Here is a 23346-nt window from a genome sequence, read left to right as displayed (position 1 = left end):
AGCAAAATGTGCTGAGTGTCATTCACCTTTATTGCAAAATGTGGCATAGATCAATTTGAGTGGGTCAGTACTGCACCTGTGCAAATGAGACCATCATGTTTGTCGCAGTCCCTGTCATCACAGTCGCAGAATTCCCCTGAAATGTACCATTCTTCAGCAGAACAAATGCACTTTCCACAGTGACAAGAACCTGAAATCACAAAGGGTATTATTGATCGTTACCACACAACTAAAGGTTTCTGTCTAGAGTAGAATACTATCAATGTATCGGCAATCGGCTTCTAATAACCAACCTTCCAAAGGTCAAAGTTCATGGAATAGCCAGTGGCTTAAAAGGGAGCGTTACTTACTGTAATTCATAAAGGTTATCCTGAAAGGCTTCATTATGGATCTAGACGGCTGCAATTAGCCTTGAGCAAATGTTCCATGGCTCAGTCTGGTTGAAATGTCAATGAGGGCAGAATGTGGCTGATTTTTATAGATGGCCTTCTAAAAAGGTGTTCAAAATATAGTGTTTTCAAAATTTTTTTTTTTCTGAATTGAATCATGTTTCAAAGTGTCTGTCTTTTAAAGGAATTGAATAGTAAGTTCTATTAAGTGAGGGTGCAATTTATAATTAAAACAACTACTAAATTTATTGTGCTTATAATTTTGGATTTTTGTTTACATGATTTTCTTAAAGTAAGGACTCACCTGCCTACTGGGTGGCTCATTAAAGTGCTAAAAATACACATACAATCACTCATGTATATTTACCTTACCCAGTTTCACCCTTGGGATTTCCCGCCGCCATCCAGGAGAGCTCTAATCCCTCGCCTCAAATGTCCATCTTTTATGAGGCTCTTGATCCAACCACCTTTTCCGTTACTTCACTCATTTCCTCTCTTTTTACTTCCTACCTAATTCAAAACTTCCTTTTTGGTTATTAAAGATATTTTGGCTTGCTGAGAAACAGCTTTATTAATGGCACATTTAGAAAAGAAAATATAGGAATTAAATAGTGTCAGAAAAGAAATTTCCCTCAGCCTAAACATCTTCATGTGGCAAAACTACATCTACAATAGCAGTAAAGAAAGTTTTCAAGTTAAAAATAAACACAAAGAATAGCTTTCTGCTTCCTTCTATTTCCTTGGATTGATTGTTCTTTCTAGATGTGATTTCCTTTTACCAAAGATGCCTATCACCTTAAACGACTGTGAAGTAGAAAAATTGTTTTGGCATATTCTATAAAATAACAGACTTGGTAAATTCAAAATATATTGGGAGGAGGCAGAAATCAGTCATTAGTGTCTCTATGAAACATTGCAATTAAAAAATGGTTAGAGAAAGAAACTTTTGTGCACTACTGCTATCATGAAAGGATGCACATAAAGGTGTCCCAGGCATTAAGCACCCCATGCTATTTTATATTATGGAAACTCATATATGCATTTTAGCTGCAAGAATCCCCAATGGCCAAATTAAACTTTTGATATTCCTTGTCACACTTCTCAGGGTAAGGGAGCAGTCAGAATTGGTTACATGCTGAGAACTGTGTTTACATTTATTAACTTCTTACTTAACCGCAGCATGGTTCCATTTACTTGTTTTACTGAGGGGCGAGGTTGCAAAATAGACAACTTCCCATTCTAATGAGTGATCAGTACCCTCCTGGTTGCCTAGGGCCTGTAACTGGGCCTCCCAGGCCAGTCTGTGAGAGTTGGTCATCTCACCCAGGCACAGTGTTTCTTTATTTAGAAATTTATTTATTCTAATTTTAAACAGTTTCTGTCAAATCTCTAGGCACAGAAATGTTCAACAGCCATCTGTGCATTTTGCAAATGGATAGAGCAATATTGGAAAACTATGAAAACTTGGGGCATTTTAATGACTTCATTAACATATCCTCAGAAGGTATCATATTTAGTACTTTATGAGTGGAGGAAGACTATTTGAAGAATTCCACTGTTTTTGTTTCTAAAATACTATCTCCCTTATATTTCAAACTTGTTTCTACAACACAGGGAGATGTAAATGACTTTATATGTCCATGATATTTATGTATTACTCCTATGATATAATTTTTGCCACAATTCATGAAAAAAAATCACATTTCATCTTTAAACTTGTCCCCTGGCTCTAGAACTATTCTGATCACTGTTCTCACTTCCAATGCTTAGCTTCAGGCCATTGTATAGTATTTCCCTAAAACTGGTCAGCTCAGCTAAAGTGAATATGGGATACATTGCTAGACCATTTGACAAGTAAATTGCATTTTCAGAAGTCTGCTAGTCACTGAAATACTTAGAATGAAAAATGGGGGTTGATTTTTGTATGTGCTATGAAAAACTAGCTTCTCTCGTCAGCGTTTTCCCCAGCTGGGTTGTTTTTTCCTGTTTGTGAATTCTCAGTGCATCTCAGAGGTAGGAAATTCTTCTACTGCTTGTGAAACTAGGAGTAGTATGGCATGTCATAATAACACAGCGAGGTCATTAATAGGATGTTTTATAGCGCCTTTGTTATAGAGCAACATGGCTGTTTTCATCAATAAGCAGGGGTCAAATTGCCCTACTCTGGAAAGGGAAAATCCTAGGAAAATGATTCTTTCAGAAAGATATAAGCCACATGGCTGCCAGGAGATGACCGATTATTTAGCTCCGCTGGACTGGCACCCACTCGTGCCCATGAGACTGTCCAGCCTTAGGGAGAAGCTGGTTCATCTTGGCAGGAACTCTAGGGTGGTAAATTCCTGACCACAACACCACTAATCCATTCATTTTCTTTCTCAGTATGAGGACTGTTAGAATGCTTCCATCTCCCTTCTGTACTTTTTGAGTGGCTTCCATTCCTTGGGGATTCAGCCACATTTTCTCATTTGTCTTCAGAGCATCCTTAGAACTTAAGAAAGGGAAAGAAATGAAATTCTTCTGCCTTCAAAGATGAGAAAATGGACATACAGGGAGGATAATGGAATTGCCCAGGGCCATGGGGGCAAAAAAAGATTTCCATCCGATTCCATCTACTGTTTTATCTACCTATCTGCCTATCTGTGATGCCTCGCACAAAATAACCCTTCATATAGTTTCAAAAAATGAGTTGAGTGTTCCCACTGACAGTTATATTGGGTGAGGCAACTAAAACACTGGTCAGAGTCTGGTTTTTTGAAGCCTAACTTTTACCTTGTCTCTTTTCAGGGATGAAGAATCTGCCAGGATGGGGTATAGGTGAGGGATAGGTGAGTGGGTGGGTGTGTACCATGGACTTATTCGGATGATGTGGGACTCAACAGTGTCTTTGTAAGAGTTCTAAGGAGACATTTAGTGACATGCAATTACAGCCATCATCAGACAACATCTCTAAGAATATTAGAGGTGATGACCCGGACCTAGAAAGGTGATTATGTACTCTTGGATACACATAAATACTCAAGCAAACAAACAGCCGATGAATTACAGCATGGATTCTGCAAAGGGAGTTAAACCTGGCTCTAAGCTCATCTCTCTGGTGATTCACATGAACAGCTTGAGTGTAAGGGCAAGCACCCTTGTCAGCTGCCCCATTTCAAAGTGGACTTTCTTTTCCATTCATCAAGCCTGACAAAATGCTGCAACCAACATCCCAGCAGGCAGTATTCACTATTGTACTCACAACTCCATCTGTTATGAAGGTCACAGCAATGTATCTAGTTTTAAATTTTTCTATGGAGTGATTTATTGTCTTGGCTATAAATTTGTAAAGAAATAAAACGTTATTTCTTTATCATCTCCTGAGGTGACGGCTTTATTCACAGATCATGGGGAGCGCCTGGTGGAAACAGTTGGATACAGGCTACCAGGTGGTGACCTCAGGCCCACTCCTCCTCCCTGTCCCCTAGTCGGAGAAAGGAAAACACTCCAACGTCCTTTGTGTAGATCAGGGTGAGGGGTTTTCATTTACCATGTTGAGGGAAAGTATATGGAATTCTGACAAGTGCATGAAACCTATTAAAAAATACCCGGCCCCAGTCAAATAACTTGGAATAGGTTTCTCTGCTACCACGTCGAAACCTGTTGTCTATTTTGTGAGTTACTCTTTCTGTGGTTCTCTTTTTGTTTTGCTAATTCTCACCCAAGGATTGATTTTTGAAGAGAGTGGAAGGGAGGGGAAGAGAGAGAAAAAAAGCATTGATGTGAAAGAGATACATCAACTGGTTGCCTCCTGCAAGTGCCCCGCCCTACTGGGGCTGGGTTTTAAGCCTGCAACCAAGGTACATGCCCTTGACTGGAATTATACTTGGGACCCTTCAAGTATAAGGGCCAATGCTCTATCCACTGAGCCGAACCAGCAAAGGCTCTTTCTGTGGTTCTTGAGGCAAGGGGTAGATGGTACCCTCTAAGGAGACAGAAATAACAGCTGCATCCCCACAGGTCTCTGTACCTATGGGAGAGCACAGTTCCATGGGCACCGTTGTAATCCTGTTCTAGAATCAAGCACTGATGACTCCAGAGTAAGTGGGAAGAAAGAAGCCTGCAGTCAGCGGCTGCAAACAGACTGCCCACCATCCTCTCTAGCGCCAGCTTCAAAGCACACAGCCTTGAGGCAGCTTTTACATCCAGTCTCCTTTTGAAGATCTCTCCCCATTGAAGGATAAACACACAGTTTAAAATATACGCTTTCAACCCTTCATTGATCTGCAGATATTATTCCATCACCTAAAGCAAGCAATTTGAAAAAGGCATTAGCTAGAGAGATTTTCTTGTTTTGTTTTGAGGAAATGCCTTTGGGTTCACCCCCTTTTGGGGGCCTTTTCGATATTTATGATGCTGAAAATCTCTCCTCAGAATGTAATGACTTTAATGAGAATGTTTATTTCTTGAAAACAAACTACTCCTCTTCTTTGCATGAAATTCAGCTAGGAAATGACAGAATGGTATTCACCACACAGGTGAGCATGGCTGTGTGTATGAGTTCTCCTCCTGTACCTGCAATTGGACATGACTAGCAAAGACCCACTTATGAACAATGTTAGTGATTTTATAGTGTCTAGGAAACACACACACACACACACACACACACACACACACACACACACACACACACTGGCTGATTTTTAAAATAAACAAGCACACCAATGTTCTAATACAAAAGTTCCATTTAGTAGAGTTTCTCAGAAAAGCTAATAGCCTTATTCCAAGGATAATGCCGTTATGAAAACCAACAACAACAAAAGTATCTAAACGCTAGGGCTCTGTGTTTGAAGCTACACTCAGGGAAAAAAATAACTCTAATTCAAACAAATTAATCATTCTGAGTACTTTTTTATACACAGGACACTACCTTCTGACCTGATAACATTTCTTTTTCCTCCCCAGCTTCCACCTTGATGGTTAATTCTATTCCCACCACCTTTACTGTTCTCTTTGTTAATCTCTTCCTTGGCAATTCCTTTCCTCCATCTCTTCCTTTCAACCTTTCCTTCCTCCTCCCAACAGAGCTTCTTTTTTCTTTTAAAAAGGTTTTTTAAGTGAATTTTAGAGAGAGAGGTAGGGAGAGGGAGAGAGAGAAAGAAACAGCGATATGAGAGCAAGACATCCTACCTGGGATGGAGCCCAAAACCTGGGCATGTGCCCCGATTGGGAATCAAACTGGCAACCTTTCAGCGCACAAGAGGATGCCCACCCAACCTAGCCAAGCCTGCCAGGGCCAACAGAACTCCTTGAACCTAAAGCAAGTGTATCCAGGACCTGAGGGCCCCTGAGAACTGAAATGCTGAGATTTGCTTAGGACTTGGAATTAGCATGAATTCCATATGAGAACAAACGGGGAACAAAGTGATTGCTTTAGATGCATTTAAGTGCTGCTTGGCTGCTGTGATTGCATTCGGTGGAAGGCATGGCCTCCTTGCCAGAACTCTGTAAACACCAGTCTCAAACACAGAATTCCTGGAAACCAAGGACATGCTCGGCTATTAAAATGAGCATGTTTGTATCCATTCTCAGCCTTCCTCCTGGCACCAAATGTGGTCACAGCCTCCATCTGAGTTTATTTTTTGCAATTACGTCAAGAGGCCTCTTTCATCCGGAGAGCATTGGCCTTGAGTGATCATCGGTAGCGACAGCCACTGTTGAGGGGCACATCCCCGAGGCGAGTTCTGCTTCCGAGGCCTCCTCAGCAGATTGACTTTGCTTCACTGTGTTTTCTTCAGAAAGCATTTACCTGCACTCCTGACCCAGGGTAGGTGTTGGAGGATAGATGTAGCTTCAGCTATAAAAGTCTGGAAAGGGGGGTGGTTTGTTCTGCAAGGAGGCAGCTGAGCGGAAGAGGAGAGCGGGAGGTTGACATTCAGCTCCAGGCAGGGCAGCTCCCTGACATTTAGTGAGAATCCCATGAGCTTCCAGAGCGTTTTTTGCAGACCCGTCCCGGGCTCTGCTCTTTCACAGGTGAACTCAATGATTGTACCTCTACCTTTTGGGGCCCATCCAGGTCCCAGCATATCTTATTGTTCTTTCTTCTTTATTCAATTATTAATTGCATTTCATTCACAATGAGGTTGTCTACAAGTGGCTGAGGATCTTTTCACATGCAACCCATCTCATGCATTCCATTTCCTTGGATACTAAACCTCACGTGGTTCACTTTCACACTAATAAGGTCCGGTACAAGCAGAGGACAGAGTGATTTTCATTCAGGCAAAGTGCGGCCTGAAAGGGATGTTTGCCGCGGGCTGCTGTACAAGCCATGTGTCCCAGCAGGGATCCAGGCCAAGCTCCGGCGGAGAGACTCACCCTTTCCGGAGCACAGTATGCCATCTGCTGATTCACACAGACTCTTGCTCAGTTCCTCTGTCATGTTGCACTTCCTGGGATGTTGGCAGAGCTTCCCGAACCATCCTCTCTCACACACGCAGCGGCCACAGGAACACGTGCCGTGGCCTGAGAAGCAATCACAGGGCGGGGAGAGAGGAGGAGATGGTAAATATCCGGCTGATTACAGTGTTTAAGGAAGAAATATGTAAACTAAAGGCTCTCATTTCCTATCCAGCAAACACACTTTCCCTTTATGCATAGTCATTGGGCACGTGACTGCTGAAAAGAACTTCACAACAAAGTTCCAGCTCTACATAGTACATTTGAATGCAGCAAAGGAGATGGACTCAAGAGAGAAAGAAACCTTGAAACAATTTGACGTGGAATTTTACCATCTTTTCTTGATACAAAATACGTGATTTGCGTTTTTTAGCAGTATGGGGTCTCCGTGCTTTTCTTCACGGTGCACACCATGATACCCAGACCAACGGACAAGGCTAGTCACTTGACCGTTGTTGCAGCATTTATTGATTACAATCCTACTGTTTACTAATAAAAATGAAAGATCAATTTCCATAAGAAGTTAATGGCATCTGGTAATATATTTCTTTATCTGTGTGCCTCTCTACTTATTAACAAGAACAGATCTAAGTGTAAGTAACCATGTCTATTGTTTTTTTTTTTAAGTTTGTCAATTTATTTTATTTTTTAATAATATATTTTATTGATTTTTTACAGAGAGGAAGGGAGAGAGATAGAGAGTTAGAAACATCGATGAGAGAGAAACATCGATCAGCTGCCTCCTGCACATCTCCGACTGGGGATGTGCCCACAACCAAGGCACATGCCCTTGATCGGAATCAAACCTGGGACCTTTCAGTCCGCAGGCCGACACTCTATCTACTGAGCCAAACCGGTTTCAGCCATGTCTCTACTGTTGTCTACAAGTTAGAAACAGCATGAGGCTTTGATTTATGTCTTCAGCTTTTTTTCCCCTTTTGTTTCCATCATTGACTCCTGATTTGGGGGATGTTTATCTTTTGGCAACATATACGACATTGTATTTGTGGCAAGTATTCATTGGCTTACACATCTGTCTAGTTGCTTGCTACCAATACCCCATTAGATTGCATCATCTTCCTAAAATGTTTCTTGTTTCCAATCAATGCTTTATCCTTTTTAAAAATCCTTTTCTAATATGTGTATTACCTTAGAGCCAGATCTCTCCAAACAGGACAAACAAAACAGCTATTTGTTTGGCTGCTTTGAGTCTTACCGAGTCTCTATTATGAACAGAGCATTTTGCTAAGCACCAGGGTTTGCAAAAGCAAGCATCAAGGACACAGTCGTTGTCATTCCAACTGCTCAGCCCTCTGAACCTGTCGACACCATTCTGTCTTGAACATTTGCTGTGGCAGGACTTTCAGAGTAAACCTATTCCATCTGCTTCCTCCTATATTCAGCTTTGCACAGGAGGGATTAGGGGCCAATGCTGAATATTTTGCAATTTGTGGTCATGATAATTTAACCTAAACTCCCACAAGCTCAGGTAAGTTTTTCTATAACACATGGTCATCTGGAAGTTCATGGAAAGCAAATGGGAGGCAAACTCAAAAGAGACCTAGATTAACAGACCTATTTCCAACAGCCTCTTTTTATCCTATGTTGATTTACTAAATTTAATCTCAGAGCCCTTCGATTCGGGTATCATCCCCATTTTATAGTCAAGAAATTAAGGTCCAGAGAAACAAAGCAATTTTACCCCAAAGCACATAGCTCAACCACACAGAATCAGACCTCGATGCCAATTTCTCTGATTTCAATGTCCACTCTTTTTCCATTGGTTCACATTGCTTCTATATTTCATGATTATCAATTTGAGACAACTAGAAATCTTTTCTTAATTGCTATCTTTTTTAGCTGCTACATAGTTAGAAGGCATACTTTGATATTCATGGGAACTTTCTTCTTGAAAAGTGTTTCCGGTATTGGTTTTCATGACATTCCAGGGGTGGGCAAACTTTTTGACTTGAGGGCCACAATGGGTTCTTAAACTGGACCGGAGGGCCGGAACAAAAGCATGGATGGAGTGTTTGTGTGAACTAATATAAATTCAAAGTAAACATCATTACATAAAAGGGTACGGTCTTTTTTTTTTGTTTTAGTTTTATTCATTTCAAACGGGCCAGATCTGGTCCGCGGGCCGTAGTTTGCCCACGGCTGCATTAGTCTCTCCTTATCTTTTCAATACTCCTCCGTTGTTTATTTATCCTTCTACTTTTTTCCTGATCCAATTAATGTAGGCATCCCGTTTGTCTATCATCAATCATCTTTTATCTCTCTATAATGTCTCCTTTGAAAAATTCATCACCTCACATGGTTTCTGATAACCTCAATGATCACAGGACTGTACCACATCTGTGATTCCATACTCTGTGTTCCACTAGCATACAAAATTGATACTTCTCAACCTGCATATACAATTTCCTTTCTAAAAGCTCTTCTTAGGACATGAGTGGAGGTAATGGGGGGTAATGTGGGGATAAGGACACATATTTAATAACTTAATCAATAAAAAAATAAATAAAATAAAATAAAAGCTCCTCTTCTGCATTGTCCATTTACTTTAATGATATAACTTTTCTTTCAGTCAACCAGTTTGAAATGTTTTGAATCACATTTGAATCCCTGTTACTGCTCTCATCTCAAGAGTTTCCAGGTCCTGTTGAAACTAACTCCAACATATCCACTCATATCACCATCATAAACCTTTGAGATACCTTCCTGTCATGTCTTCTCCAAATTCTTGCTCACCACTTCCTATTACACCACTCTACTCACATCACAGCCTTCCTATCTAGTGCTGTATGACTCCCCAATATTTATGATATGAAGTGCACCTACTATAACTTTCCTTATGTTTTAGGTTCCTGAAATAGAATGCCAAGCTACTTTTCCAACCTTATAATCTCTCCTCTTCTCCTCTTGCATATACCTCTTGATCTTACCAAGTTGACCTATTCCTTCTTCTCAATGCATCCCCTGCACTTTTCTGACTTCATACTTTTGTTTTGATAAAAAAAAAAATGCTGTTCTTCTGTTCCCCTACTTCACACATCCAGGTCCTGCTTAATTTTCAAACCTCTGTGAAAACTTTTCTAATACTTTCAAGGGAAATTCGTCTTATCCTCTGAATTTCTGCATCACCTTATTTCTCACCTCTATGGTGGCACTGGTTGTCTTCCACCTTGTAGGATGTAGTTTCTGTACTTATTTATTAAATAAACCTATTCCTTGACTGTGAATTCCTTGAGAGTAGGACTCACTTCTGACCATCACTGTAGCCTTCAGAGTGCCAAGCACACTGCCTTAATCTTAGCAGATCCTCAAAAGACTTTTAGATTGAGATTATTTTTTAAACAATATCTCCTCATTTACAAAATTAATCACAACTTGGAACTGTAAACTGAATCCAGGACATTTTTATAGGTCATCTGGTTAAATAACTGCCCTTCAAGATCAATAGACAGTTCTTGGATGACTACTTTATTTCTACATTCTATAAATTGGAGTGAAGTTAGAGAATTGGTGTTTCATAAAAGCCACACAATCAATTGATGGTATCTTGACTTCTCCAATAAAACGAAAGTTCACTTAAAGTGAGGTCTACTTAGAAGTTCAAAAAAAAGGTATCCATCTTTGGGGGCAGATAATCTGTTGTACACAATAAGTAAAAAAGCAATAGAGAGCATCTAATACCAAACCCATTGAGCTATGGACTTTTTAAATGTCTATATTTCTTACCAGCTCAGGTTAGTGAGAATTATAATCACTTTGGCATAATTAGAATAATTAAATCTCTATTGCAGAGAAAGGCATTCTGCCTTTGACTTAGAATATCATTGAGAATAATTCAATGTAAGGATAGGTGATTGGTTTTTATTTATTCATTTATCATATCTTTCTATAGCATTAGGTTGGCATCTAGTCTACACAATAGTCAAAATGCATTGGTATTTATATGTTTTGATTCACCATTTACATAACTTCCCTTTAGTTAAAAACATATTAAATGCTTCCAATAATATCTTCTTTATGAACTTTAATAATTTAAGTCATACAATTCAATAGCTATTTATGGTGTACCAGGTATCATAATAGAGACCTACCGTTATAGTGTTTTCACTATAGGAAGAAAACAAGTAACACATGAACAAATGCACTTGAGTTATGGAAACATTAGAGAGAATATTAGTATATTCAATAGTGAGAATGCTGTTTACTGGACTTGTTAGGGAAGGCTCCGTGATACACAAGGGATGAGAAGCAGCCATAGAGGCAATATTCTAGGAAAGCTAATGAAAATTTCTTGGAATAAGAAAGAACTTGGCACATTTTAGGCAGTGAAAAAAGGCCAATATGTTTGAAGAATAATGAGTAAGAAAAATGGAATAAATAATAAAGTTGGAGAAATATGCAGGAATGAGAGCATAACAAACTGTTTATTTTTGGTAAGGAGTTTAAATTTTATTCCAATAGAAATAGGAAATCATAGAAGAGTGTTAAGCAAGAGCGATGTGATATAATTTACAATTTATACATTTATTTTGACAGATAAGTGTGAAAAATTAAGGTGTGTTGGGAAAAAGCGAATATGGGGAAAGTGAGAGAGTATTGCAATAGTTCAAGAAAAAGGTGATAGAGGCTTAAAATAGGATGGTGGCAGAGCAAATGGAGATGAGATGGAGATATACTTTGGTAGTGGTGCTAATGAGCCTTACTGTTGAATTGGATGTGGTAGGTGACAGAAAGAAAGCTGGAAAATATTTTGAATAATGATGCTTTTTATTAGCTAAAGAAGCTTAGGAGGGAGAGGTTGAGAGCAGCAAATCAGCTATTTTAAGCCTCATGTGATTGAGATATTTTTTGTAGGAATTTTTTATTGGGCATTGACTAAGTGGACTTTTGGGATCTTAGGGATGTTCAAGTCTATCTTTAGAAGACAAGGAGTTTCTGAAAGTGGTTGTAAGAAGTTACACCAACTATGAAAATATGGAAGTTCAGTTGCTCTCCATCTTCATCAGTAAATGGTATTGTCAGTGGTTTTATTTTGTCATTTTATTAGTGTTTGGTTTTGTTTTCTTTTTACCTTTTTACATGAGATACTTCTAAGAGAACCATGTGGAAAGTTAAGGAAGCAATTGACACAAGTCTGGTGGGAAGACAGGGTAGGGCTAAGCATATCCGTGCTGCGGTTTCTGCAAGAAGATGGCATTTAAAGCTTTGGAATTGAATGGAACTACTTAGGAAGAAACTCTAATATTTAAGGCTAACATAGAGGAGGAGAAGCCAGACAAAGTATGAACATTCAGTACAGAAGGAGAAAAATAAAATGATTGTGTTGTCTCATAAAATGACAGAGAAGGCCATTTACAAAGCCTACTAAGTGGAATGTTCCTAAAAATTGGTTTAAAAAAATAAGACTATAACAGTAGTTTCAGTCAGCTTTTGCTGTACCCACCCTACTCTGTTGCCACGTAGGTCTCTGAATAGCTCTCCTAGGGGTTGCAGAACTATTGTAGAAATATACAGATTTCAGTGAGAACACTGTCTCTGTTTGGTGGTAGAATCCAGAGAATCTAGTGATAAGTTATCTTCTTATAAGTGTACAATAATAGATCATTCTAGAACAAAGATGGAGGAAGAGCCAACCTAATGAGCCATTTGAAGTACACTAAATCTACCGACACCTGACTTCTCAAATCTTCAGACAGGTGAGTAGTTTTCCATTCCATCTCCACTTCCAGTGCCATCCATCCTGTCCCAGATACTTACTCCCATCAGTGATTTTTGTTCTTAGTCCGACTTCTTCCCCCACACCAAAAATTCCCCAAGAATGTTCTAGACCTGTATTGCCCAATTTAAATTTATTAAGCAAAATTAAAAATTCAGTTTCTCAGTTGCACTAGTCACATTTCAAGTTCTCAGCAGCTACATGTGACCAATGGCTATTGTGTTGAATAACGCAGAGTTAGAACATTGTCATCATCTTTGAAAATTCTATTGGACAGTGCTGCTCTAGGCAATGACCCTTTCCAATGAAATTCACTGGCTCAGAGACACATTTCCTTAAAGCACTGCAATGATGGTTCTCAATTGGGAAACTGGGCCATGAATGGGTTACTGATTGTGTCAGATATGATATTCTGCCTGGCTGACATTTTTTTCCCCTTGTTAATATTAGGAGAGCACTTGTTTTGTTATTGTTGTTTGTTTATTTGTTTGTTTTTCAGGGAAGTGATAATATGTCCATATGGAAGCTGTTTTATTACCCAGGCTCCTTTTTACCTAGAGCTGCCCCTAGGACAGAGCTCTAATAATTGAGATATAAGAGAAAACCTGTGGGTGAGGTTTCCAGGAAAGTGATTGTCTCCCAAAGAAAATGGGACAGGCTCAGTCAGCATGTGTCCTTTGCCCTTTGTCCTTTTTTCCTTCCCCTTTCTTCTTTCCTGGAAGATGGACACAGCTGGAGGTTTTCTAGGAGCATGACAATAAAAGTCATACTGGAAGGACAGAGTGGAAAGGAAGATAGGAGGGGTGTGGGGTGTTGCTGGATCTCAGGCAGTCACCTCAACATCCAACAGACTTATTTGCGTAAATTCCCTTCAGCCAACCACAGTCCTAACTGATACACTTAACAAACTCAGAAAAGAGGTCTATGATTTTGACACGTCATTTGGAGACAATCCCACTACTGCCGATATTGTCCAGCTAAGAAAGACCTGGCCCGAGGTCCTCCTCAACGTGAGAAATCCCGTGGTGCTGGGCTCTCTGCACTCACACACTCAGGCTGCGTGAGCTCCTTCCAATTGTAGCTACAGCTGAAGAACTCCCCGGGGAAATGTAAATGGATTGTGTGATTAAGAGGTGGCTCTTCATTATCCCCACTTGTTTTTTAAATTGGACTCATGGGCAGTTATTCCAGGAGCATAGAAGGAAGAAGGCGAGCAATAAGCAGTCTATTTCTTATTCTCATCCTGGGTATATGGAGTACAGGAGGGAGGGCTCTGGTCCAGCTTATGTTAGGCTACAAACAAATACACACAAGCCAGCCTGTAGATATATTTTCTTTGTGAAGTATTAAAGTCATATACTAATAAAAATAAGTATATCTTAAGGACTATCACTTGGTACAAAGCATTTTTTTAAAGCAATGACTTATCTGATTTTAAAAATCCATGGGTTTATAGGCCACGTAAAATCTTTGTTGTTAATAAAGATATTTTGAGAAGGTCCACATCTGTTTTTATGATCATTGAACATGACTCTCCAATAAGTTAATTAAATGGAGAACGGTCTTCATACTGACTCTCTTTTGCCAGTCATTTTCAGGTTGTAATTTGGTGTAATCAAAACTGAACTGCTTAGAATTATGTAATTACGTACAATCACCTTCAGGTACAATTGCTAATTTATCCCAGCCTGCCAGAACTGGTTTAATCATCTTCAGTGTTATTGTTAGGAAGGTAGAGAAACAACACTTGCTATCAGTTCTCCTGCATGTGCTGATTAGGTAGGTTTATGGATGCTTTTTGTTTTATTATTTGTTGTTTGCTGAAATGCTGCTCTGGAGTCAGGGACCAGCCTTTTGCTCTGAACACACAGAAGATACATGGGGTTCTAGTTCATCCCTCCAGGTGAAAGGATATAGAAGGGATGGCCCAGTGTCTGGTGGTGAACTGAGGAAATGACTCAAACTAGTGGTTCTCAATTTTGTTTCCCTCTGAAGCCACACCAGAGGGGTGATGTCAGTGAGTTTCACATGTCATGGTAGTAAGATCCGTTCACCACTGGCTGCCAAGTGATGGGAGACCAAAGGCTTTGAACAAAGTAGTTGCCATTCCTTCCCTGACACAGACATGCAGATCTGTAGGATGCCGACTTCCTTCCAAAACATTTTGTAACTGGTGCCGCAAGAGATCTTAAATGGGTTGTTTTGTTCTGTTATGGTGATGGACACTTGAATCTTCTACTCTGCATTGAATACACAGGGCATTCATTGATTGTCTGCTTATCGCATAGGAGGCACTTTTCATTCTTTGTGTCTCATTCTCACATAAAGCCAATAGGTGGGCATTATTTTCTTTATTGTACACGTGAGTAAACCAAGGCAGAGAGACCAAATGGTCCTTCCAAGTTACTACAACTAGTGAAAAACAGAGCCAGAATCCAAATTCTGGTCTTTTTTAATATGAGGTTCATATTCATTTTGTTGTAGGGCATTTTCTCACTTTGCTTAAAAGAAAATGGTTCCTTCTACCCACTATAATCTCATGTGAAAAAAATGTAGCAGAGTGTACACAACACAAACTGAAGCAAGTGAACATACCATAGAATGTGGGCTTTCTCCACACAAAATATCAAAATACCCAAAGAACATTCATAAGTCTAGATTCAAAAAGAGAGCTACCCCTCAAAAAAAAAACTAGAAGGAAATACAACACAATGTTATCAGGTATTATTTTTGGATGGTGGATTTGTGGGTGATTTTTATTTTCTTTTTTTTATACTACTTTAGTTTTATTAAGTGTTGAAGGAAAAACATTAATATAAAAATATTTCACAATGTCCTGATATCTAAAGATGAGCAACGTAAAATAAATGGAAGGAAATAATATCTGTTGTAAATGATAAATGAGTAAATAGTTTGAAAAAAAATCCTTCCAAGGATGGATTCAAGAGCAGCTGAGGAAAACCTCTGATGTAAGAAAATTAAATAAATATTTTCCCTCCATATATCACATATTTTTACCTCTGTGCCTTTGTTTAGCTTCCTCAGGCCTAAAATGTTCACATCTCTAAATATTAGCTATTTTAGTTCCATATCAAATGTTAACTCCAACTTGAAGAATTCTCTGATCCAAAACTGGAGTCAATATTGCATGTGTTCCTCTACTCCTTAATTTACTTGTGACTTCCTTAATTTATAATTTATTCAAAAAAGTTCTTAAGCATCAACCTTTATCCTAAGTTTGAGGATACAATAATTTTTCAGAGTAAAAAAGGTTTTATTATATCCATGAGAATTGTATAGACTTGAAGAAAAGAACTTACAATAAAATGTGATGGTATTTTAATGAAGGTATTGCAGTATGGAGGAAGTATAAAATAATTTCAGAAAGGCATTCTAAAGGAGATGATTTGGAAGAATGGGAAAATGATAAGGAGTAATTTAGAAGGAGAAGCAAAGATAAGGAATACAATGTCAGGTAAAATGAACAAAACCATAATACATTTAAGTTTGTCCATCTCTATTGCCCCCATGAAAAAAACCCTCACTTTTTCAATAAATGGAGACAATTAGATCAATAAAAGCATAGTCTCTTCCACCCATCCAATCACTGAAGCCATCAAGATTCATCCTTGATTCTGCCCTGCCCCTCACTCAGATTATTCAATCATGAATTTCCATAAATGCTGCCTTTCCATCAAGGCAGCAGTGGGGGCAAGAGGGGCAACTTTTCTTAGGTTCAGCTGCGTTTAGATTGACATTTGGCACTAGTCTCCTTAGAAGGACATGGGGAGGAACCACATCCTGGCAGCTGGACAATATTGGGCCTTCCTCTCCATGGGAATCCTTGCAAGGATTCATGAGGATGACAACTCAACATGGTGGTCTGGGGACCACCTTCTCTTCAGATAACACAACTCAGATGCAAAGAGATGAGATCCATGTTGCACAGATGTTGAGACTCCTCTGGTTTAAAAGAAGCCTCATGCTCCACAGGAGCTAAAATATTTTCTAACAATTCCTTAGCATATCTTCCAGAAACCCTGCAAGGGACATGCCTGTTGGTAGAGTCATGGCACTCATAGAAGCCAAAAGCATAGCATTCCCATCAGACATACAGAGTTCATTCATAATCCATCCTTTCCAACTTAGTTGAAAACTAAAGATGCAAGTGGAAGAGGCTGAGATTACTCAAGGGCAACAAATAGCAAGCAGAACAGCAACCAACAACATCCATTTTAAGGGAAACAGATTTATTGGTAAGCTCTGGGAGATGAGCAAGAATAAAAAATTAAGTGGTTAAGGGAGAGGTCTGAGAAGAAATGGATGGGGAAGGTATTTCTGAGGCCCAGGGAGGAGACCATTTCATGAGGCTTTCAGAGTAGGGTAACTATAACTCTATGCTAAAAAGTGGTCATGTAGAATGAGAACTAAAAATCAACTCGGAACTGGGCAGCTAGGAATAATTAATAAACTCAGGAAGAATCGCTTATGTGGAATGGTTGGAGACAGAGCAAGTTTCTATGGCCTTAAGATTGAACCAAGAGGAATGCTAGCATATAGGTCAGGGGTAATGACATCAAGTGATTAAAAATATTTAAGGGCATATATGTTTAAAGGGCAATGCAGGGCTTTATGTGGAATAAGTATGCAGTAAGTATTTGCTGATTTGATTAAATTTGTGCTACATACATGATAGGATATTGCTAAATAATGAGAGATGTTTCCTTATGATAATGGGCATTTTTAGATAGACTGAGAAACACAGAAACTTTGCCAGTGCGCTTTGTGGCTTGAGGAACCCTAATGGCCAGTGTCTTCTTCATTGTGCTCCTCTGTGCTTGGGCGAATCCATGTGAAGCTTCTCCACAGAAGATGCACCGCAGGGTAAGAGACACTAAAAATACTTCTGAGATGAGTGACAGTCACTTTGATTTGATAGCTCAGTGTCAAGTGTGATAAGAATGACCAGAAAGCGGAAATCATCAATGCCACCTAAAACTGAAGACCAGACAGTCACAGCTCTGAACACATTGTTGTCACAAAAGGTATTGACAAGCTATGTTATTTAGGATAAACATGAGCATGAAGATATTTCACCCTCTCCCTCCTGGAGCTCTTTCTCCAAGCAATAGGGTTAACCATCAAGAGGAAAAATGAAGAAATCAATAACAAGGAAAACAAAAAACGTACTCACTGGAATGTGAAAGGATGTGTAGGTATAAGAGGTTTCTACAACATCAACCATTTCAACCAAGTCACCAGAGCAGCTGGGCAAGGAGACCCATTAGACACTGCATGCCAGAGAAAATGGCAATGATAACAAGGTCTTCTCTAGGTGCCCGGCAGGCTTTCTATACCCCATTGTGAGAATTATGTGAGTCAATATACATACTGTACTTAACAAAAAAGACTGCACTCTGCTTAGATACTTCTGGTAACTAATACCAGTGAAGGGACAATCTCAACTAAAAGTAGTGAGATAAAGTCCAAACAGTTTAATGTTACGCTGGGGGAAACTGTGGTATAGGGAGAGATCTGTGAACCGAACATCAGTGTCAGATCCTGGGACTGCTGCTATATAGCTATGGGACATCAACACCTCAAACCTCACTCACTTTTCTATTTGAAAGATGAAGAAAGCAGGATCAATTACTGAAGGTGGCTGCCGTGAGGGCTGCGTGAAATAAACCACCTGGCACCACAGTCCTTAGAAAGGGCCTTTACTTTGGCTCACAAAGAAAAGAAAGAAGAAATTTTCAGTCGACTTGCAAGTGTTTCATAGTTGGTTAGAGAGATAATAGATAGATACACATGGACATTAGACAGATGGTAGTGATAATGTCCCTGCCTTTTCTATGTTGTACCTGCATGTTGATTTTATCCAATAAAATGCCCAATTGCATTATGATAACTGTCTTGAAGAAATACAGCGATAGCCCTAACCGGTTTGGCTCAGTGGATAGAGCGTCGGCCTGCGGACTGAAGGGTCCCAGGTTCGATTCTGGTCAAGGGCATGTAGCTTGGTAGTGGGCACATCCCCAGTAGGGGGTGTGCAGGAAGCAGCTGATTGATGTTTCTCTCTCATTGATGTTTCTAACTCTCTATCCTTCTCCCTTCCTCTCTGTAAAAAATCAATAAAATATATTTAAAAAAAAAGAAATACAGCTATATTCTTTTAGTCTGATTCCATACCCAGTGCTCCTCAGTTGTACTGGAAACCTAGGAGGAGCTATCATCAGCATATATCATCTCTACAGCATCAGATTTTGCAAGATTGAACTATGAGAATAATGTTGGCTCCCATCCCCTCCCCTGGATGAAGACCAGGTAGACACTGTCAACCTTCTATCTCTGGGACTCTCAGTTTTGCTGATCACTTTCTATCTGTCTCATTTGTTCTTTGCAGTTTCTTGCTTTCATAAGCTCTTATTTGGGTCTCAGAGCCATTATGGGAACTGAGATATTGTGTATTTCCTGTGATTTTGTAATTAAACTTAGGAAGTTATCTTACTATGTGTGTGTTTTATTTTTCAAATTTATGGGTGATACTTACTTCCCCCAGGATTTATGAGTACAATAATAAAAATCATCTTAAACTGCTCAGTGGCAGCAAAGCCTTTTACTGTCCCCATAGAATTTAGTTTAGTCTCAACCACCTTTTATCAATAGTGCACTGTGTACTTTCACATGCCCGAAATCAGGAGTCCAAGAACATAAAGGTCATTACAAGCATAACTGTATATTGCTTTTAGGTTGACTTGTGTATTATTTTTTTGCTTATCTTCTTCTCAACAATAAAAAAAAGGTTAAGGCGAATAAGGAAGGCAGGTGAAGCATGCGGCATGCAGTAGCAGAAGGCTGTTAAATTGTTCACCTCCACAGACTACACCGTCGAGGTCTTCACAGCGGCGATCATCACACTCGCACGTCTTCCCATACACCCTGCGGTCCCCCGGCGGGTAGCAGGCACATTTGCCACATTCACATTTACCTGCAAAATACAAAGGGGGAGCACGTACATTAGGAGATTTATAGAACCAGGAAGGCTTTCAAAGGAAACAAGCACACTATTAAAGCCAGACCTCCGGACCAGTTCTAGGCTGGACCATTTGTAGCTCAGCAAACAACTTTTCTGAACCCCTTATGGTGAGCTGAAGGTCAGACACAAGCACCAAGGCGGTCGGGAGTGGAAGTGACAATTCCAGTGACAATTGCTGGCTCAGAAGTCATTCACCTTTACTACTGTCCACCTTTTGTTTCTTTCATCTTTGAAGACTAATTCAGTTATTAAACTCTCGGGGTATTTCATATTCATCTTAGTTTGATGGTACCATTGAATGTAACTGAATCGATTTACATATATTGAGAAATTTAGCCTAATGTGTTCATTTAAAAATATTTTTCTTTCGGGTGTATCCACCACATAAAGAAAAAAATGTTTGTTGGTACATTGCAACATGACATTTTAGTGATTGTTTTGCATCAATTTTATAGTTCATTAAACACATTTTAACATGGAGCATGTGTCACTGCACATGACTTAAAAATATCATTTTTGACTTAAAAATAAACATGTAAACATTTTTTTGGAATGAGTTTGGTTCAGCGTTGGGGACTTCCTTAATATCATTATGGCTTTTATCATCACTTCCTGAGCTGTAAGTATGTGTCAAACATTATAATTTCTTAAATTCCATCATTTTGTTTTCATAGTAACACCCATAGACTAGCATAACCACTATCATTTACTAAACAAGAAAAAAACAAGGCCAAGTTACTTTCCATGGTGACCCAGTTCATAAGGGAGAGATTCAAAATTTATATCCATGCTCATTAATGTTAAAGTGTGCACACTTAACCATCGAGCCATGCTGCACCTGAGTATACCCATAACAGAGCACCAGAAGACTATACAAGAGAGTAAATTCCTTTTGTTTGAGGAATTTGGACTAGTTTGCCAAAATTTCAGCTGGGTAACTACTTTGAGACATCTGTTACTCTCTGTCATTAGCCAACCATCATAATTATACACCCACTGAAATGATCATGAGATGCTTCAGGACTGACCCCACACTGTTGTTAGTCATTCTGTTGCTGCATTTGTATCTTGTTAAAGAAATTCTGAGTTGGTAGAGAATGGGAGAAGGGAAAATTAGTATTTAGAATCATATAATTTCAGAGCTGTAATGATAGATGATCCAATGAAGTGATTCATTATCTTTTCTGGCAGAAGTGTTGGGGTCATGGTCCCTTTGAGAAACTGGTGAAAGACATGGCAATAGATACTCCTGTGCTGGCTGCCCGTCAACCTGTCTATTTTTCTACTTGGAGACAGTCCCAAGTTCAGCAGAAGACAGAGTCCCTTTCCTTGCCCAACAAGATTCCCTCTTTGTATGCCCTGGCAGACAGGACAGGGACACACCAGATACTCTTGGCAGGGCTTTGATTTTTGAGGGTGACTTCAAGGGCACAGGGGCAGTGAGCTTGACATACAGCGGCCAGTTCAAAAGTGGTGGCAGCTGGGACTGGTCTTGGCAGTGCCTTGCTTAGCTGGAGTGTTGCATGAGCTGATTGTGCAGCATTGCATTCTGAGCCTAACCCTTTCTAATTCAATCCTGTTTCATTCCAGTTCATAAAGTTGGTTTCTGTTGTTTGCTATCAAGAACTATAACTGGTAGACTCCAGATCTCTCCCTGGAAGAACATACCAGCACACATTTATTTTTTGTAAAATGTCAGGAAGATCCATGACTTGCTGCAATGTATTTAATAGATGAGGAAACTCAAGCATGCTGAGGCTAAATGATTTGCCTATAGCCAGGGAAGTAGACATCGGCAGTGTTGGTGCTAGAATCCAGATTATCTGAGCCCCAGTTACCTTCTGGTGTGCATAACCATGCTAGCCCTCACCATGAGTGGATGTATGAATAATAATAATCATCCAGACTGTGGAGACAGAGAGACAAACTACTAGCAAAGAAGAGTAATGAAATAAGGCAGATATCTAGGATTTTTGATCAAAATATATTTTACTTAAACATTTCAAATTTGATACTCAAATAAAATACAAAAAAGTCAATACATTTACAAGAAGCACAGTATATAGCTCTATGTGCAAGTAATCATTTTAACAAATAAAATATATCTCACTCAATTTAGATCTTTTTACTTTAAAATTTCTCACAATCATTAAGATGTGTTTATATTTGCCACAAGTATTAGATTAAAATTTAAAATCCTGCTGCACTTACTCAAAAATATCTCTTGTAAGAAATTCAATAATTATTGAGAACCTATTTTGTATGAATAATTTGATTAGATAATATTGTTAATGTTAAACAAAAGGTATGTGCCTGTAATTTTTGATATGCTATATAATTTCCAATTTATTTTCACTAAGTATTAACTCTAAATACAAATTTTGTAGAACGATTTCTAAGTATCAAAATCTTAATTGTTTTGAGCAAAATTATTGGCTTTTTTATCATAAAAATTTATTCTGAAATAATGTCATGTTATTTAAAAGTTAAAGTTTTTCAATATTTCTTTTAATGAAAAATTCACATGATCACTAGACATATATAAAGATCCTCTCCTCTTAAGCATATGAGAAATGCAAATTGAAACCACAATGAGATTCTTTCCAAAACTAATCAGATAAACAAGCATTCAAAAAATGACCATAAGTTTGGCAGTGGTTTGGAAGTACAAAGCAGGTTTTTGTTTGATATTTTTTTACAGCCAGTGAAAGTATAAATTAGTAGAGTATTTGGAAAGACTATTTAGCATTGTCTGGTAAAGTCAATATGCATAATATTTAAACTAGAAACTCAATTCTTAGCTACGTTCCCTGGAGAAAAGCATACATATTTGTACCAGGAGATATTCCAGTCCAACCAGAGAAACACTATTCCAAGTAGTTTCAAAGGAAAAATATCCCAAATGTTTATCAATAATAGAATAGATAAATATCTATTATATTCTCAAATGGAACACTCTACAACAATTAAAATGAAGGAAGCACCATTGGTTGCCCATCATGCTTGAATCTTAAAAATGTAGAGTGTAAGAAGCCAGCCACAAATAATACATATTGTTAGATGATATAATTTCAAAACAGGCAAGGCCAAACACCTTAGTGTTTAGGAATATATGCTTAGCTGGACAACTAAAGACAGGTGTAGAGGTGATTACCATGAAAGTGAGAATAATGGTCATCTTTTGGGGGAGGTATGAGGGGTATGTGGCAAGAGATAAGAGGTTGCTCTTGGGATTCTGGCTTCACTCTACTTCTGCACCTCAGTCATGGTTTGGTGTGTGATTACTTTACAAAACTTCCTAATGCTATAAATTAACCCACCATATACTTTTCTAGGCATGATGGATTTTTCAAGAAACAAGGCTAGTATAACTGGTGGGCCATGTTGCAAAATTAATCAGTTTCTTTACTTAACTCCTTATAACTAAATAGATTCCAAGTGGATTCAACATTTAAATGTAAAAATTTAAGACATAAAATGCTAGACAGGAATATAGGTGGGAGTTTTCATAACCCTAAGATAGGAAAGACTAAATATGACAACAAACCAGAAACATAAATTTAACCATTGATAAATTTAACCATAAAATATGATATTTAAATTATTTAAAGCAACAAATAGCACAAGACTAAAAATAAACAATGAACTGAGGCAAAACTTTTCTACAAATAAGACAGATAAGTAAAAATTACTATATGTAAGCCTCATATGTAAATAAGAAATGATGTACACCTACAAGAAAAATAGAC

The 23346-nt window shown here is 38.7% G+C and overlaps 1 protein-coding gene across 1 annotated transcript in view; it reads right to left on the bottom strand.

Annotated features, from left to right (window-relative positions):
* Positions 1-23346, bottom strand: part of ITGBL1 (integrin subunit beta like 1) — a 211323-nt gene that overhangs the window by 6209 nt on the left and 181768 nt on the right. Inside the window, exons 8-10 of the mRNA XM_059685058.1 lie at positions 19433-19549; positions 6744-6890; positions 77-190 (exon numbers count right to left, since the gene is read on the bottom strand). Of these exons, the coding sequence (XP_059541041.1) occupies positions 77-190; positions 6744-6890; positions 19433-19549 (378 nt within the window). The remainder of the gene's footprint in view (positions 1-76; positions 191-6743; positions 6891-19432; positions 19550-23346) is intronic.

This window comes from Myotis daubentonii, chromosome 2, assembly GCF_963259705.1.
Source record: "Myotis daubentonii chromosome 2, mMyoDau2.1, whole genome shotgun sequence".
In the NCBI taxonomy this organism is placed as follows: Eukaryota; Metazoa; Chordata; class Mammalia; order Chiroptera; family Vespertilionidae; genus Myotis; species Myotis daubentonii.
The sequence above is the reverse complement of the archived record's forward strand: the minus strand, read 5'-3'. Positions and strand labels throughout refer to the sequence as shown.